A 16,152-nucleotide genomic window follows, 5' to 3' on the forward strand; every position below is an offset into this window, starting at 1 on the left:
AATTCTCCCCCCTTTTAGCATTTCCCAACCAACACCTTTCACACACCTTTCAAATCGCCTTACGCAACACCCACGGATGCTCACTAGCAGGTCCTCTAGATCGCGTTCGCGGGCACGCAATCATTCTCTCAGAATCATTCTCTCTTTTAGCAACATTCAAACTCACATCTTCTCCTCCATTCTCTCTCAGATTCACGCTATCTTCTTCACTATTACCACACTCAATTTCATCCACCATCTCATCTATACCCTCTAACTCGTTCCCAAATACCTCCCCCAATTCTTCAGCTAATCATCCCATTCACTCATTGACCTTTCCAATTCTTGCAACGATTCATTCATGCTTTCAATCACTCGTATATTACTGCTACGCTCTCTTACTCTTACACTTTCGCTCACCTCCAACCGTTCACTAACCCCTACACGTTCAGTCAACTCAGTTATATCAAACCCGCATATGCTATACGTTCTATCCATACCATCCCATTCATCCGTATTACACGCTTTATCACTCATTTCCACTTTGGCACTCACACCCCTATCACACAACTTACGACCACTCCGTTCACTTACGTTCTTCCCTTTCTTACGTTTCCTACCATACTCTCAAAACAAATTGCTGATCCTCCATACACAAGCTCTCATGCATACTTGGTTCACCCACATTCGATTTCAACCATTTATACACCCCATTCTCTCTCACATATTCCGGTGCATCCTTCCATCTACGCAATTGGTTATGATGCGCTCGTATTTCTCTCACACTACCATCTACACATACTTCCCCTACAACATAACTAAGCCCACTGGGACCAACTTCCCACACTTCATACGGACCCTCAAATTTTTCACACACTTTATTTACATTCAACCGCCCTTTCTCGATTACTTCTTTCAACACTTTCTCGCCCACCTTGTAACTTTCAAACCTCTCATGCGCCTTCTTCCATACCTCCCTATCATTCTCAGATATACCCAATCTCGGTCTCACTATCTTTTCAAAATTTAATACATATTTACACGGAGACATACCAATACCCTTATGCACGGTGGCGTTGTATACCCACAACGCTCGCCCAACATTTACATCCCAATCATTATCACACTCATCATACGTAAGATCTCTGTCAACGTTCTCACCGTTCGTTCCGCCAGTCCATTCGCACTGGGCATATACGGCGTAGAGTGCACATGCTCTATGCCCCAATCACGCAACATTTGCTCAAACTCCCATCCAACAAATTCAGGCCCATTGTCACTCAACATTCGCGTCGGCTTGCACACACACATTGGCAACATCACTTGACCCACCATTCTCGCTACAGTCTCACTCTTTTTGTTCCGAATCGCCACCGCATATGCAAACTTACTCAAATGATCTACCATTACAACCATTCCCACATGTCCTCTAGCAGTCACAGGCAACGACACACAATCAATCACAACCATCTCAAATAACTCTTTCATCTGCAATCGCAACACAGGTGGATTCGCATGCACACTTTGATACTTACCCTTCTGACAGTCCGCACACGTAATCGCTACATCTGCACAAATTTTACTCAATCCAGGCACATACAATCTCTCTCTCATACATTCCCATAATTTATTTTTCCCCAGATGCCCAAACCTATCATGCACCAATAAACACATACCCACGGCTGCGTCTTCTGAAATTACTGGCACATACAGTTCCCCATCCCATATTCCTTCCTGATGCAAAAAATAAACTATACCTTTACATACAACAAATCTCTTAGCACTTCGCTTATACACTTCTAACTCAGACAGCCTACTTCCTACTCTTACACCCCTAACACACACTCTCTTAACATATTTATTTTCATGCACTGATTTTGCATCTGCTTAATTTCCTCTTCACTCAACAAATCATTTTCACTCCTTGCAATATCTACCATACCTACAAAACTAGTTTTAGACACATCCCCTCCTTTAACCTTCGTTATTTCCCTGCCGCCCTTTCCTAAAATTCCCTCCTGACATCCACACTTATATCATGCATTCTCATAAAATCAATTCCTAATAAAAAAACATGTTGGCATATCATTCTCATCCATGACTACAAAATTATGTATTATTTCAAATCCCCTAACTGAATTTTTAATTGTACCTCCTCCCATACTAACACACTCCCTTGTCCCAAACCATGTATCTTTACACTCGTTGATTTTCTTTTTATATCCCAATCGCACCTTTCCAATTCACTAACTACTGTACTACTCACTAACGACACTTGTGCTCCCGTGTCTACCAAACTACAATATTCATTCTGATTCACCACTACATTCGTTACTAATTTACCTTTCGCTTCATGCATACACGCTCTCACGGCTACATTCACCTGCTTAGCTTCCTCACAACCATCCTCATCGCATTCATCTTCAACGATATCCTCAACCCTACCCCTTATTCCCTCATTTTCCCCACAATCACCTTTCTTAACCAGCCAGCTACAATTATCCTTTCCACAGTGAACATTTAAAATCACATTCGTACCATTTTCATTCACCCTTCCTTTATACTCCACCGGCCTATTCCATCCAAAGAACAATCGTACTGTAATTTTAAACATTTCAGCCACTACCAACAACACTTTAACTAACTTTTCCTCCTCATCTAATTCCCTTCCTTCCTCACGCACTCCTCCTTCCGGCATCTCATTCATCACCTTTTCACGTAACTCGTTCATGCTTGCAGGTACTCCGTCAATCAACCCATTTGTTTCCAAATTACTCAACCCCCCAAACAGACATTCCCACACTCGATTCTCCCCTACATACTGTTGCTTTACCACAAATCCTACAGGTACTTGGTCCGGGTCCCAGTCGCTCCTAACCCTATCATCTCGTTCAGTCCACATACGCGACATAGCATCTGCAACAATATTCTGTCTACCTTGTACATACTCTACCTTAAAACTAAACTCATTCAAATCCTCTATCGTTCTCGCAATTCTAGCATTCACACACTCCTTTTTAACCATATATACTAGCGGTCGATGGTCCGTCCGTATCACAAAATCTACCCCATACAAAAATACTTTCAACGCTTTCACACAAAACCTTATAGCAGCCAATTCCTTTTCAATCACCGAATATTTCAACTCTGCCTTTCCAAACGCCTTGCTCACATACACAATTACTCTCAATTGTTCTCCCCCATTCGCCTTCTGCATTTGTACCAAGCATCCTCCCATACTATATTTACTTGCATCCGTATACAGTTCTAGTTTATTCGCATTCTCACTATAGTCCGGGAAAGCCAACGTCACGTCTCTTGCAGCCTCCTCTTTCAATCTCTCGAACGCTTCGATCATTCGCTCATCCCATTTCAATCTTACACAATTTCTCTTCCCCGTCCATTCAGTAAGTGGTTTCCTGATCCTGAACAATCTTTTATAAACTTCCTTCCAAACTCAATTAAACCCAAAAATCCTTTCAACTCACGCACGGTCCGGGACGTGGAAATTCCTTACCTTATTCACGAACTTATCACTCTTCCTTACACCTCTTCCACTCACCATATGCCCTAGGAATTCCACCTCCCAGCCAACCAAGCACACTTTCCAAGTTTTACTTTTATTCCTACTTCTTCCAACCTTTCTAACACTCGTTCAAGCAGTTCCATATTCTCTTCTACAGTCTCACTCGCAATCAAAATATCATCTATAAAAACAGTTACCTTCTTGCAATCAAACCCAGCCAGAACCACATTCATTGCCCTTTGGAAGGCAGCAGGCGCATTAGCCAGTCCGAAACTTAATCTCCGGAACTGGTAGTGGCAGGAACTACTAGAAAAGGCCGTAATATGCCTGCTCCCTTCCTCCAGAGGCATCTGGTAATAGCCCCTTACCAGATCTAATTTTGTAAACACTTTCATTCCATTCATCTTGTACACACAATCAGACACCACATTCATCGGGAATCGCTCTTTCACAGTTACTTCATTCACCTTCCAATAATCCACACACATTCGCAAACTTCCATCTGGCTTACATACCGGTACAATGGGGCTATTCCAGGCGCTCGTACTCCTTTCAATCACTCCCACCCTCTCAAGCTCCTCACACTGCTCCTCTATCTCATGATTGATAGACGGAGAAAAATGTCGGGGACGCTGATATATGGGGGTGTCGTCTTCCAGAACTATTTTAAATTCCAGAAGCTTCGATCCCCCAAAATCCTCGTCACCACGACTCAACGCCCCCTGCCTATCCCACAACATTCTCCTCAATCGTTCTCTTACGTTATCACTTACATTTTCATCTACCTTTACTCTTTCTTTCAACTCCTCATACGTCCAATCATTAGCTCCTTTCAAATCACCTGTCATCACCTGCCGTACCTTCACGTACCTCTCATCATCCACATTCACCAACGTACGTAATATTCCCACGCAATCTCCCTCACATATTCCTCAGACTAGCTTCTTCCTGACACTCGGCAATGACGTTATATATACCCTCGGATCTCCCATGTTCAAAACCCCATCATATACACACACATTTGCCCTGACTAATTTATTTGTCTATTCCCTCAACCACATACTCACACCTATCATTGTTGGCTATCCTGAGGCTATCCGGCCATGCCACTTTCACACTCACAACTTCTCCAATCTCATGTGGCACTTTTACCCTCTCTGTCGCAATTACAGGCACACACTTCCACAATTTTTGCTCAACCCTACCATCCTTCCCCAAATACAAATCCCCAAGCACATCCCCTTTCATACGTAATTCAATTGCATTCATACTAGGACGGACCACCATCCCGCATTTTTTCAAAAACTCACATCCCAACAAAATATCATATTTATCATTCGTACTCTCAATCACACAAAAATCACTTTCATCCATCACTACACCCCCAATTTCTAACCGTTCACACACAATTCCAACCACTGCTACCCCTAAATTTCCAATCCCTCTTACTTCCCCCTGATAATTCCTAATCTCACACGTATTCCTCAATTTCTCACATCCATTCTTAAATATGACATTCATACTACACCCAGTATCTACTAAGGCAATCAATCTTACTCCCTTACAACACACTTGCACACTCATGCACTCGTCAGTCTTTCCAGCAAAACCTCCCTCATGCAACAACCCCTCACGTACATGCATCACACGCACCGCTTGCATCCTGGAGGATCCACCCATTTGAACCCCCTTCACACTCAGTTTCCCGAATTCGCTGTCACAGTCACCCTCTTTCGTCTACATACACTTGATACATGACCTTCCATTCCACATTCGACACATTTCGCTCTCGGTTCTGAACACATTCTCGCAAAATGCCCATTCTTACCACAGTTGCCACATATTACATTCACTCGGGTACCCCTACAACCATTAGCAATATGACCCACCTGTCCGCACCTGTAGCATTTAACCCCCTTATCTTTCGTACACTCCCTTACCAAATGTCCCGATTGCCCACACCCGAAACACGCTCCTAAAGCCCACCTACACTCATTCATTGTATGTCCTTCCTTTCCACATCTAAAACACTTCGCTCGACTTCCACTCATCGACCTTCCCCTTTGTACACTACTATCCCTAACCCCGTCCAACCCGTTGTTCCCCTTACAAACCCACCATTCATCCTCACTGGCACCTCCACATTACCTGCTCTTACACTCCTATCTATTACACTATCGGCCATTCTCATTGGGCCCCTCAACACTGCATCCCTAAAGCTTCCGAACTCTGGTACTCTCTCATCTACCCCAGCCCTTACACTTACACTTCTGCTCTCTCTTATAACCCTGTCAAGCTCATAATCTTCTACAATTTCCAAAATTTCTCCCAAAGTCAACCTTTCATTTGTCCATCTTTTCTTCTCCTTCCTCTTCAAGTTCACAAATTCTCTCTGTAAGGTGTCAAAGAAACGACCAGGTAAAAGTTACTGCTACTTTATTACAGATCCAGGCAGTTTATATAGCGGCCGACTGACGCCGGCCCGCGAGAGACAATGGAATTGACTGTGACCTGAGGTCGAAACAATAAACAATAATATGTAGTGAACGAGTACAAATTACAATACAAAACATACAGAACTACAATATGGATACAGTCTTGATGCCTGTGAATGAAGAAACATGTGATACACAATGTGTGACATTTGTATAAATACGCATAAAGTAAAAATGATTAAAAATGCGTGACCTGGCACGTTTTAGGCGTGACTAATTGAGTTTGAAGAAAATGGGAAGTCACCAAAGAAAACATGCTCAGCGGAGACTTAATTAATGGCGCCGCGAAACACTACGCTGGCGCCCGATGTGGTGACTTTACAAATACTCCCAAGACAAGGGACGCGTCTGACTAATCCCTGTATCTGCTGGGACGCTGAAGGTGCCACGGCTCCTTGAAGATAACGGAGGGTCTCCCCGCCTGTGAGGCTGCTGGTTGGCGGTCCCTTCCTGGGCGGCCGCGCCTGCAGGGGGGTGAGGGCATGCTGGAGTGCGGTTGGGCGGAAGGGGTGCTGCGTCGCTGTCGGGACTCTCCGACAGAAAGGCGGGCTTTACCGGTCTATTGAAACCCAGTCGTCCTTGCCAGGGAGTGCCAGCTGGAACGCCTTGCTGTTTCGTTCCAGCACGCGGAAGGGTCCCCTGTAGGGCTTGGTTAGTGGTGGACGGACGGCGTTGACTCTGACGAAGACGTGGGTGGCGGATGACAGCTGTGGCGGCATGAAGGTGGTTGCTTTGTCGATGTATGAGCGCCTGCAAGGGGCGAACTTGCCGGCCACGTCGCGGAGCCTCTGCAGTGATGGGGAGTGGCGTCCATCCGTCACGAGCTCTCCCGGCACCACGAGGGGTTCCCCATAGGTTTGTTCAGCTGCAGATGGGGTGCCGTCGGCTCTGGGGGTGGTTCTCAACCTGAGGAGGACCCACGGCAGCTGATGTTTCCAGTCCTCGGCGGTGCAGCGGGCCATGAGGGATGACTTTAGGGACCTGTGGAACCGTTCGACCAGGCCGTTGGCTGCTGGGTTGTACGCTGTGGTGGTGTGGTGTGTGGTTCCCAGCAGTTGAGCCAGGGCAGACCACAACTCGGAGAGGAAGGCGGGGCCCCTGTCGGTTGTGATGTGGTCGGGGCGCCGAAGCTAACCCAACTGGAGAGCAGGGCCTCGGCGCACGCGCTGGCGGTGGCTTCTTGCATGGGTGTGGCCGGGCCACCTCGTCGAACGGTCTACCACCGTCAGGAGGTATCTGGATCCGCCTGATGGGGAAGGGGCCCGACGACGTCGATGTGGATGTGGCCGGCGGCGCCCTGGCTGTGGGAACTCGCCTACCCCCGACTGCGTGTGACGACCCACCTTACTGGTCTGGCACTGCAGGCACTGTTTTGCCCAGGCCGTGGCGTCCTTTTGCACCCGTGCCAGACGAACTTTTTGAAAGCAGTTTGGCCGTGGTCCTGCCGGAGGGTGTGAGAGGCCGTGAATTATGGCGAATACCTGGCGGCGGCGTGAGGCTGGAACCAAAGGGCGGGGCTGACCTGTGCTGATGTCGCAGAGCAGGCTGGGGCCTTCGGGGCGAGGGTCATGTCCCGCCACTTGAGGGATGTGATGGCGGTGCGGTATGCTGGGGTTTCTGGGTCAGCGGCCTGTTCTCTGGCAAGGTCCTGGTAATCTACACCAAGCTGCACTGCGTTGAACTCGACTCTGGAGAGGGCGTCTGCTACGGGATTTTTCTTGCCGGGAGGTACCTGACGGAACAGGTAAATTCGGCTATGGCTGAGAGGTGGCGCTGCTGTCTGGAAGACCATCGTCCCCCTGCTTCGTGAAGGCGTGAACCAGTGGCTGATGGTCTGTGAAGATTGTGAAGGGCGTCCTCCAGGAGGAACTTGAAGTGCCGAACTGCGCGGTATATCGCGCAGAGTTCCCTGTCGAAGGTGCTGTAGTGGGTCTCTGCGGGATTGAACTTCTTGCTGAAGAAGGCGATGGGCTGGGGGGCGCCGTTGATGATTTGCTCCAGAACAGCACCGCAGGCGACGTTACTGGCGTCTGTCGTCAGCTGGAGGGGGGCCTTGGGATCCTGGTGTGCCAAGGCGGTTGCCTTGGCGAGGGCGGCTTCGTCAGGGAAAAGGCCTGCTGCTGGCTGGGTCCCTCAAGACAGGGACTTCAGTTGGCCTTTTAGGACTTCCGTCAGGGGGCCGTGGTGTGCGCGATCCCGGGATGAACCGCCTGTAAAGTTTACCATCCCAAGGAACTCCTGGACGGCCTTGATGGAGGTGGGTGTCGGGAACCTGGCTACGGCTGCTACTTTCGATGTAAGAGGGCGGACGCCTGTCGGAGACACCTCGTGACCCAGGAATTCTGCTTTCTGGACGCCGAAGGTACACTTGTCAAAACGGACGACGAGGCCGTTCTCTTGGAGGCGCTGGAGGACTGCCCTGATGTGTCTCTGGTGTTCGCTGTGAGACCTGGAAAATATGAGAATGTCGTCGACGTAGCAGACGCAGAACTTTAGGTCCCCCAGGATGCTGTCCATGAGCCGCTGGAAGGTGGCCCCGGCGTTCCTCAGCCCGAAGGTGGAGAAGGCGAACACATAGGACCCGAAGGGCGTGATGATGGCTGTCTTTGGTATGTCCTCTGGCGCAACAGGTACCTGGAAATAAGGCGCAACAGGTACCTGGAAATAAGATTTAAGAAGGTCCAATTTAGTGAATATTTTGGCCCCGTGAAAGGAGGCCGTGAGGTCCTGCATGTTGGGTAGAGGGTAGTGGTCGGGCTCTGTTGCAATGTTGAGCCGCCTGTAGTCGCCGCAGGGTCTCCAGGAGCCGTCCGGTTTCTGCACCATGTGGAGGGGGGAGGCCCATGGACTGGAGGCTTTCCTGCAGATGCCCATCCGCTCCATCTCCGCGAATGCTTTTTTCGCCTCCTGAAGGCGCTGAGGGGGAAGCCTCGGAACTTCGCATGTGTCGGGGCCCTTTAGTCGTTATATGGTGGTATATGCCGTGCTTGGCTGGGGCCCCGGGACTTGTGGCTCGGGCTTAAATACCTTAGGGAACTCCGACAGTAGGTGTGCATACTGGTGGGGGCGACGGCGCTGATGGTGGGTCTGGGTCCCGCTGTTAACAGGAGAGACCGGCGGGAGTCGGTATCGAGGGAGGGTGCTTGCGCCTCACGTCGACTAGCAGGCCGAAGTGCGCCAGAAAATCGGCCCCCAGGAGTGGGGTTCCTACGTCCGCGACGATGAAGTCCCAGGAGTAACTGTGGCCAAGGATGGAGATCGACAGGAGCCTGGTGCCGTAGGAGAGGATGGGGGTTCCATTGGCGGCCGTCAGGAAAGCGGCCAGGTCTGGTGTCTGGTTGCGGTCCTCTCTGGATGCTGGGAAGACCGATTTAAAGGCCCCTGTGTCGACCAGCATCATCCTGCCAGAGACGGTGTCGTGGACGTAAAAACCTACTGTTTTTGAGGCCCTGGGTTCTTCGGCTGCCATGACGGCCTGTCCTGCTGGCCGCCGCCACCCCCATTTTTTGAACGGGCGAACGAGCAGGGCGGCAGGCAGTTTTGGGCGTCCTTTCCGAACCACTTGTGGTAGCGACAGAAGCCCGGGACCTCCATCTGCTGTGGTTCGTGGACGTCTGTTGGCGATGGCGTTGACGGGCTGCTCACGTCCTCTTCAGGCTGGACGGAGCTGACCGGCTGTGTGGCCGGTTTTAGCCGCTGTGAAGCCTTGACGGAGTCTGTGAGATGTTGCGCCGTCTCTATGAGGTCCTCGATAGGCATGGTGTAGGGGTGAGCGATCTGGTTGCGTACCTCCGGGAGGAGTTGACGGAAGGTAGATTTCCCGTGTTACTGAAGCTTATCTCCTGCCACTTCTTTGTGCCACCCAAGTCTGGTAGTGACAGGAGATCTACGACCATGCTCCAAGCGTCTCTTGAATTGAGGTCGTGGCGTGGGTTTATGGCAAGGTCGATAGCACGGGTGGCCCGCTCGGCGATGGGCAGGGAGCAAGCTTCGAGGAGGAACTTTTTTGTGGTGCTGTATGTGAGGGTGTGTGTTTCGGTACTCGCGAGATGAGTTTTCTGTACACGTCCTCCAGAAGGGCGTTGAGCACTGTGTCGGCCTGTAGGATTTCGTCCATCAGGTCCGCGATTCTGAAGTGGCTCTCCACCCTGCGCAGCCACATCGATGGGTTCCCCTGTAACAAATGGCGGCAGTTTTACGGTGAGGGCGGCCCGCGATTGTGTTGCCCGGCTGTCGTGTGTTCGGGGCGCTGGTGTGGAGTTGCGGGAGGGCCTCGATGCAGGGGTGGGCGCGGGTGTGATGGGAGGTAGGTAAACCTCCGAGTCCGCGGGGTCCGCGTTTAACTGCATGAAGGAGGGGATATCTGCGTCTATGCTTGCTCCTTTGACCCCTTACTGGAGTGGGGTACTCGCGTCAGTACGCACTTTCGTGCGCCGTGTGGTTCCGCTAGTGACGCTGGTGGGGTACGCCGACGAGAGTCAGCACGCTCAAACGCTGGTTACAGCGCCATGTTTAGGCCGCTAAGAGCGTTTTGGAGAAAACCTGGAGCCAAGACTAAGTCGCCGTGTCAGTCCGCTAATGGCTCCGGGATACTCCGGGGGTCACCACTGTAAGGTGTCAAAGAAACGAGCAGGTAAAAGTTACTGCTACTTTATTACAGATCCAGGCAGTTTATATAGTGGCCGACTGACGCCAGCCCGCGAGAGACAATGGAATTGACTGTGACCTGAGGTCGAAACAATAAACAATAATATGCAGTGAACGAGTACAAATTACAATACAAAACATACAGAACTACAATATGGATACAGTCTTGATGCCTGTGAATGAAGAAACATGTGATACACAATGTGTGACATTTGTATAAATACGCATAAAGTAAAAATGATTAAAAATGCGTGACCTGGCACGTTTTAGGCGTGACTAATTGAGTTTGAAGAAAATGGGAAGTCACCAAAGAAAACATGCTCAGCGGAGACTTAATTAATGGTGCCGCCGAAACACTACGCTGGCGCCGATGTGGTGACTACAACTCCATCTGGCACTGTCCCTAACAACTTCCGTACTAACTCCGTACATTCATCTATCCCATCATCCCCAAACTTCTTCCTTGCCAACGTCTCCAGCCTACAAGCATACAGTGACAAGGTTTCCCCAGCTTTCATTCTTGCCTCATCAAATTCATTCTTTCTCTTATACTTAACACTCGCTTTCATACGCCTCGCTTGCTCAACTAGTCTAGCTTTCACCTTGTCATACTCAACATCCCCCACACTCATAATAACCCTATACATATCAAGCAAAAACCCAGTCAAATATTCTCCTAATTCTCGTGCCCACACACTCTTACTTTCCCCATACTTATCCTGACAAAACCTTTCATACTCCCTAAAGAAATCATGCACATCCCTACTTCTATACTCATTATACTTTTCACACCGGGGTACCTCCCTCACATACATAGCCTTTCTCACTTCTTTCTCACTTTCGCTACTTTCACTCTGTCCTTTCATACCCTCTTCCGAATACAAAGAGTCCACTTCCGCACTTACATCCATCTTACTCATTACACTCTTCTTCCCCCTCTTTTTATCCACTTTTATCCACTCACCTCCATCCACCTCACTATCACTACTGCCTTCACCCTCTCCCCTTCTTTCCTGCCTTTCCCACTTCCTTACCCTTCTTACCAGTTTCCTTTCCCTTTCCCTTCTTCCCTTTTTCTTCCCCTGACTTATCCTTACTTTCCCTCTGTTCCTTCCCTTGCTTTTCATTCCCCTTTTCCTTACCCTGCCTCTCATTCCCTCGTTTCTTACTTCCTATTCCCATATCACTTTCATCACTCACGCTTCCATTCACTTCTTCCTCCTTTTCTTTCTCTCTTGCCCCTTCACACATTCCAGAGAACCTGCCTCCAACAGCCCCTTCTCCAAAAACACCCTTGAACATACCTTTCACCATTTCTTCCACACCTTTCATCATTCCCTCCAACTTTTTATCCACCCTCTCTTCCATTCTCTCTTCTGACTCTTTCATCTCCCCTTTCATTTCTTCTTTTGCACTCCTTAGCATTCCCCCCATCTCCTCCAACTGACTCCTCAACTCCTCATTCTCACTCCTCAGCCTCCCATTCTCCTCCTCCAGCCTACCCTGGAGTTCCCTAGCCACTTGGAGTTCCTCTCTCAGTTTCTCTATCTCACTCATCCTGACCTCTTACTCTCACTCTACCCACCACAAACAATCCTAACGGCTATTATACAACAGCCCCACGTTGGGCGCCAAATATTATGTGGCGGGATTTTAAAACACAAAAAAACAATACACAACACAGATACACCGAACATATAACCACATACAATACTCACTATGATCCTCGGTTGCTGGGAGATGGTTGAGGGTGTCCACGGTCGCCAACACAGTAGACAAAATTACACAAACAAAACTGGAAAACAGACTTCCAACCAAAAAAACGAGCAAAAGAAAGAGACACATGCACAGACAACAATGACATCCAACAGAAAACTCTCTCTCTCTCTCTCTCTCTCTCTCTCTCTCTCTCTCTCTCTCTCTCTCTCTCTCTCTCTCTCTCTCTCTCTCTCAAAACGTTGGGAAATGCTAAATACAAACAAACTTATTCATCCCTCTATAATTAGCCTTCATGAGAAATGTCTTTCAAAGAAATCTCCAAATGTAGAGGATGGTCATCAGCAACATTATTTAAAAAAAAAAAACATTATTGCCATGAGCTCAAACAAATTTGACTACACTGTGTATCCGTAGGTGGCAATTAGTCCTAACCCCTAGGTGCTACAGCAGAAAACCAAGGGTCTTTTTGACGGTGAGTATGCTAACTATCGCTGGGAGAAGAACAACAGTACTGCAACCAAACCCAGCATGCTTAGGTAAGTCACTGCAGAACTACATCCTGAAACATAAGTTCGTGTGTAGTTTCTTGTTCTTTGGTACCAAAACCTGAAGAGTATTTGTAATAATGGGGCTTGAAATTTGTTGCTTGACCTCAGACCAGAAATGTTTTTCCTTTTGGGTGTTGGGATTAAAAATTGAGAGCTTAAGCCTTTTTCATCACCTGCCAATTTCTTTGTAAAGCTCCTTGAGGACAAAACAAGCGACTATGCTATCAAAAAACAGGTTTTGATGTAGGAAAAAACCTATTTTTTGTAGTCGCTGTTGTTCTCAAAACCTTGCTACTTCCCTGACAAAAAGGCATGGGATTTGGGCAAGGGATCAACCTGCATTGACCAACAGAAAGTAATGCCTCTTGGTCCCTACGACGGGTCGGTCTGTTGACACTGCGGCAGGCTGCACCTGCGCATTAATCACTTCCTCTTCTAAGCAGGTTTTGACAGTGGAAGAACTTGGGTATACAGCCTCGCTGTAAAGATTTGGGAAAGTGCCCTCCTTATCTTTGAGTCCATTATATACTCTATCAAGTGTTACATTAACTATCACTACGACACAATACCGGGCCGTGAGACCAGCTGTAAGAGAATTCTTTTAAATTGGTTTGGTCACCCATGGAGCTCTGGTAGACCATGGACGGTAACTCTTTGAGGTCTCAACAGCGACTACCAAAAGCAGGTTTTTCCTAAGTCAGAACCTGTTTTATCATATTGTGTTTGTGACTAAATACTATACTGTACTGTACAGATTTTTATGATAATACTGTACACAATGTACTTATAATGTTGTAATGTATCTACAGTATTAAGCTCAATCCAGGTTGGGCCCCAGACTGAGCATAATAATTGTACTCTATTACTGTAAAGTGTTTTTGGATGATAGAGCATATTGTACAATATTTAAAATATTCACTGATTATTTTAATTTTATTTTAGTCTTCAATAACGGGAAAATGAAAAAGAAAATATAGTGAATATATTTTAAATATTGTACAATATGCTATATCATCCAAAAACAATTTACAGAAATATCATCTTACAATTCATTACCCTTAACCCTTACTGGACAGGCATGATCATACGAGAACTATAACAGGTTTTTAGTGAATGCTAACTTATGAGGATTAATATTGTGCACTATACAGTTTGGATGAAATTAGCGGGAAAAAATGTTCTTAGCACTTCAGTGGGCCATAAATGACTTATGGCAACTGTTTTAGCTCATTATGGGAGAGAGGTAGATCAGTCCACCTTGAGATTTCTTGGGGGCATATACTGCCTCTCCATAGCTCCAGGATGTCTTTTTTTTTTTAATTTGCTCTTAACCAACCAGGGGTTGCTGTTGGTTTTAGTTCTTATTTATGATAGTAGTTCAGATATAATTGTAGTTTTCAAAGTAAAGTGCAAAGAAATATTAGAAAAAAACATGTGTACAGTAAACCTCCCATATTCGTGGGGATGCGTACTGCCCCTCCTCGCCTTGAATAGCTAAAATCTGCGAATACTTAAAACCCCTCTAAAAACACGTAGAACTGCCTATTTTGATAGTTTAAACATAAAAAAATCAAAAAAATGTTTATAACTGAGTATTTTAAGTTTTATCACAAAAAGTGCATTTAGTTATGAAAATATGAAAATACAGTAATTAGTGAATATTTCTCAGTGAAAAATACCGCGAATGGCCGAATTTTCTGCAAATAATGGGTATATACATTCCACAGGGAAATCCGCGAGTACGTGAGTCTGCAAATAGTGAGACTGCGAACACGGGGTTTACTGTACCTCAAAAAGGTATTGCATCTCCCCATCTCAATGAATCTCATAAATATTTTATCACTATAAATCAGAATTTGTTGCTGGTTTTAGTTCTTATCTGTTGTGATATTGTGTGAGCTGTAATTATAATTTTACAAAATAAAATAATTAGAAAAAACATTAACTTAATAAAATTAGCATATTTTTAAGAGTGTTTTGTAAGAGGGGCCCCAAACAGGGTTGTAATAGTCACTTTCAACTTCCTGTGGACTGTAAAGAAAAATTTTTCTAATTTTTTTCTTAACATATGCATTTGCATATCTTCCTATTTCGATTGATGTGTTTTTTCTTAAATTGGCCAACCTTAAAGTTTGCCCACTCTGGAGGTGTGCTTAATATATATTTAGCCCATCCCCTAAGGGTTAAATTTAATGGGGTGCCATAGGATGTGAGTATAGGGGACCAACTGCATACATAAACATGTGAAGAAGCAGAAGGCTAAATACTTGTCAAATGCTTCTGGTATACTGTTATTTGAAAAAAAACTTCTTACATCCTGCCAGCACTGTTTAATACTTCTTGCATCCTGCCAGCAGTGTTTAATATTTTATGTAGAAGCCCCAGTTAAGTAGTCTACTTAATTTTGGGAATGATTTATGATTTTCAGGTTTGAATATGCTGCCTAACAATCAATTGATAATTTTGGTGCTGGCCAGAATCAACTTGCAGATTTGTTCAGCTAGGGATTCATGCTTTTGGTTGGATAGGTACACTGTAAATAATTTTTATCATAAAAATCAGTATTTAGTCACGAACGCAATATGAAAAAATACAGTAATTAGTGAATGGTGTTGCTCTGTGAAAAAAAGCAAATTAGTGTTAATTTTAGAGATAGTTCATAGAAAACATCTGCAAATTGGTGAAAGTTCCTGCAGAAAAGTGAAAGATGTTTGCAAAAATCCGCGGAAAAGTAAAGTGTGAACAAGCGAGGTAGCACTGTATTGCTACAGTATATGATAGTAAAGCAGTAAAGGAAAAAAGATTAGCCGAGAAATCTCAGTATATCAGCCATTATAATATTGTGCAAGGTGGCTTCGTGCACTGATGAGAAAGTTGCCAAATAAGGCTTTTATGTCCTAGTGTTGAGAAGATTATGGAATGTGCTGAAGAATTACTTTGAGTGTAAAAGAAGGCACCATACCACACTTGAGCTTTCTAACTTTTACCATCCATTTAGAAACTGGGACTTGCCTTGTAGTAATTATTTGAAGGGAATATCTACTTTTACTTATAAATGATACACCTTGTTTATATTGTGAGAATTTAGGAATCTTAATTTAAAGGACATATAATGTACTGTGACCCCACTTTGTAGGTAGTGTGATTATAGGCTTACAATATTTACACAGGTGAAAGTATGAACTTCATATTCATATAGTTTTAAGTCTTGCAGTTATCACAGACAAGTTTTATTTAT

The 16,152-nt window shown here is 46.1% G+C and overlaps 3 protein-coding genes across 5 annotated transcripts in view; 1 reads left to right on the forward strand and 2 right to left on the reverse strand.

The window, feature by feature from the left end:
* Nucleotides 1-16,152, forward strand: part of LOC136841655 (juvenile hormone esterase-like) — a 302,032-nt gene that overhangs the window by 279,973 nt on the left and 5,907 nt on the right. The gene's annotated exons all lie outside the window — the stretch shown is intronic.
* The window catches only part of LOC136841658 (piggyBac transposable element-derived protein 4-like), a 459,099-nt gene that overhangs the window by 18,376 nt on the left and 424,571 nt on the right, over nucleotides 1-16,152 (reverse strand). The window lies entirely within an intron of this gene.
* On the reverse strand, nucleotides 4,458-12,457 carry LOC136841660 (uncharacterized). The gene is made up of 2 exons (XM_067108818.1): nucleotides 11,031-12,457; nucleotides 4,458-5,897 (listed from the first exon to the last, which is right to left on the reverse strand). Exons 1-2 carry the CDS (start codon nucleotides 11,799-11,801, stop codon nucleotides 5,553-5,555), a joined length of 1,116 nt encoding a protein of 371 aa, XP_066964919.1. The 5' UTR covers nucleotides 11,802-12,457; the 3' UTR covers nucleotides 4,458-5,552.

The sequence above is a fragment of the Macrobrachium rosenbergii genome, chromosome 9, assembly GCF_040412425.1.
Source record: "Macrobrachium rosenbergii isolate ZJJX-2024 chromosome 9, ASM4041242v1, whole genome shotgun sequence".
Taxonomy (NCBI): Eukaryota; Metazoa; Arthropoda; class Malacostraca; order Decapoda; family Palaemonidae; genus Macrobrachium; species Macrobrachium rosenbergii.

Bases quoted from the DNA above. Each gene is read 5' to 3' on its own strand.
- LOC136841660 (XM_067108818.1), bottom strand. From the start codon at position 11,801: ATGAGAGGCAGGGTAAGGAAAAGGGGAATGAAAAGCAAGGGAAGGAAC. The intron at 5,898-11,030 runs GTAGTCACCACA...GACACCTTACAG, and splicing joins GGACAGTGCCAGATGGAGTT to AGAGAATTTGTGAACTTGAA.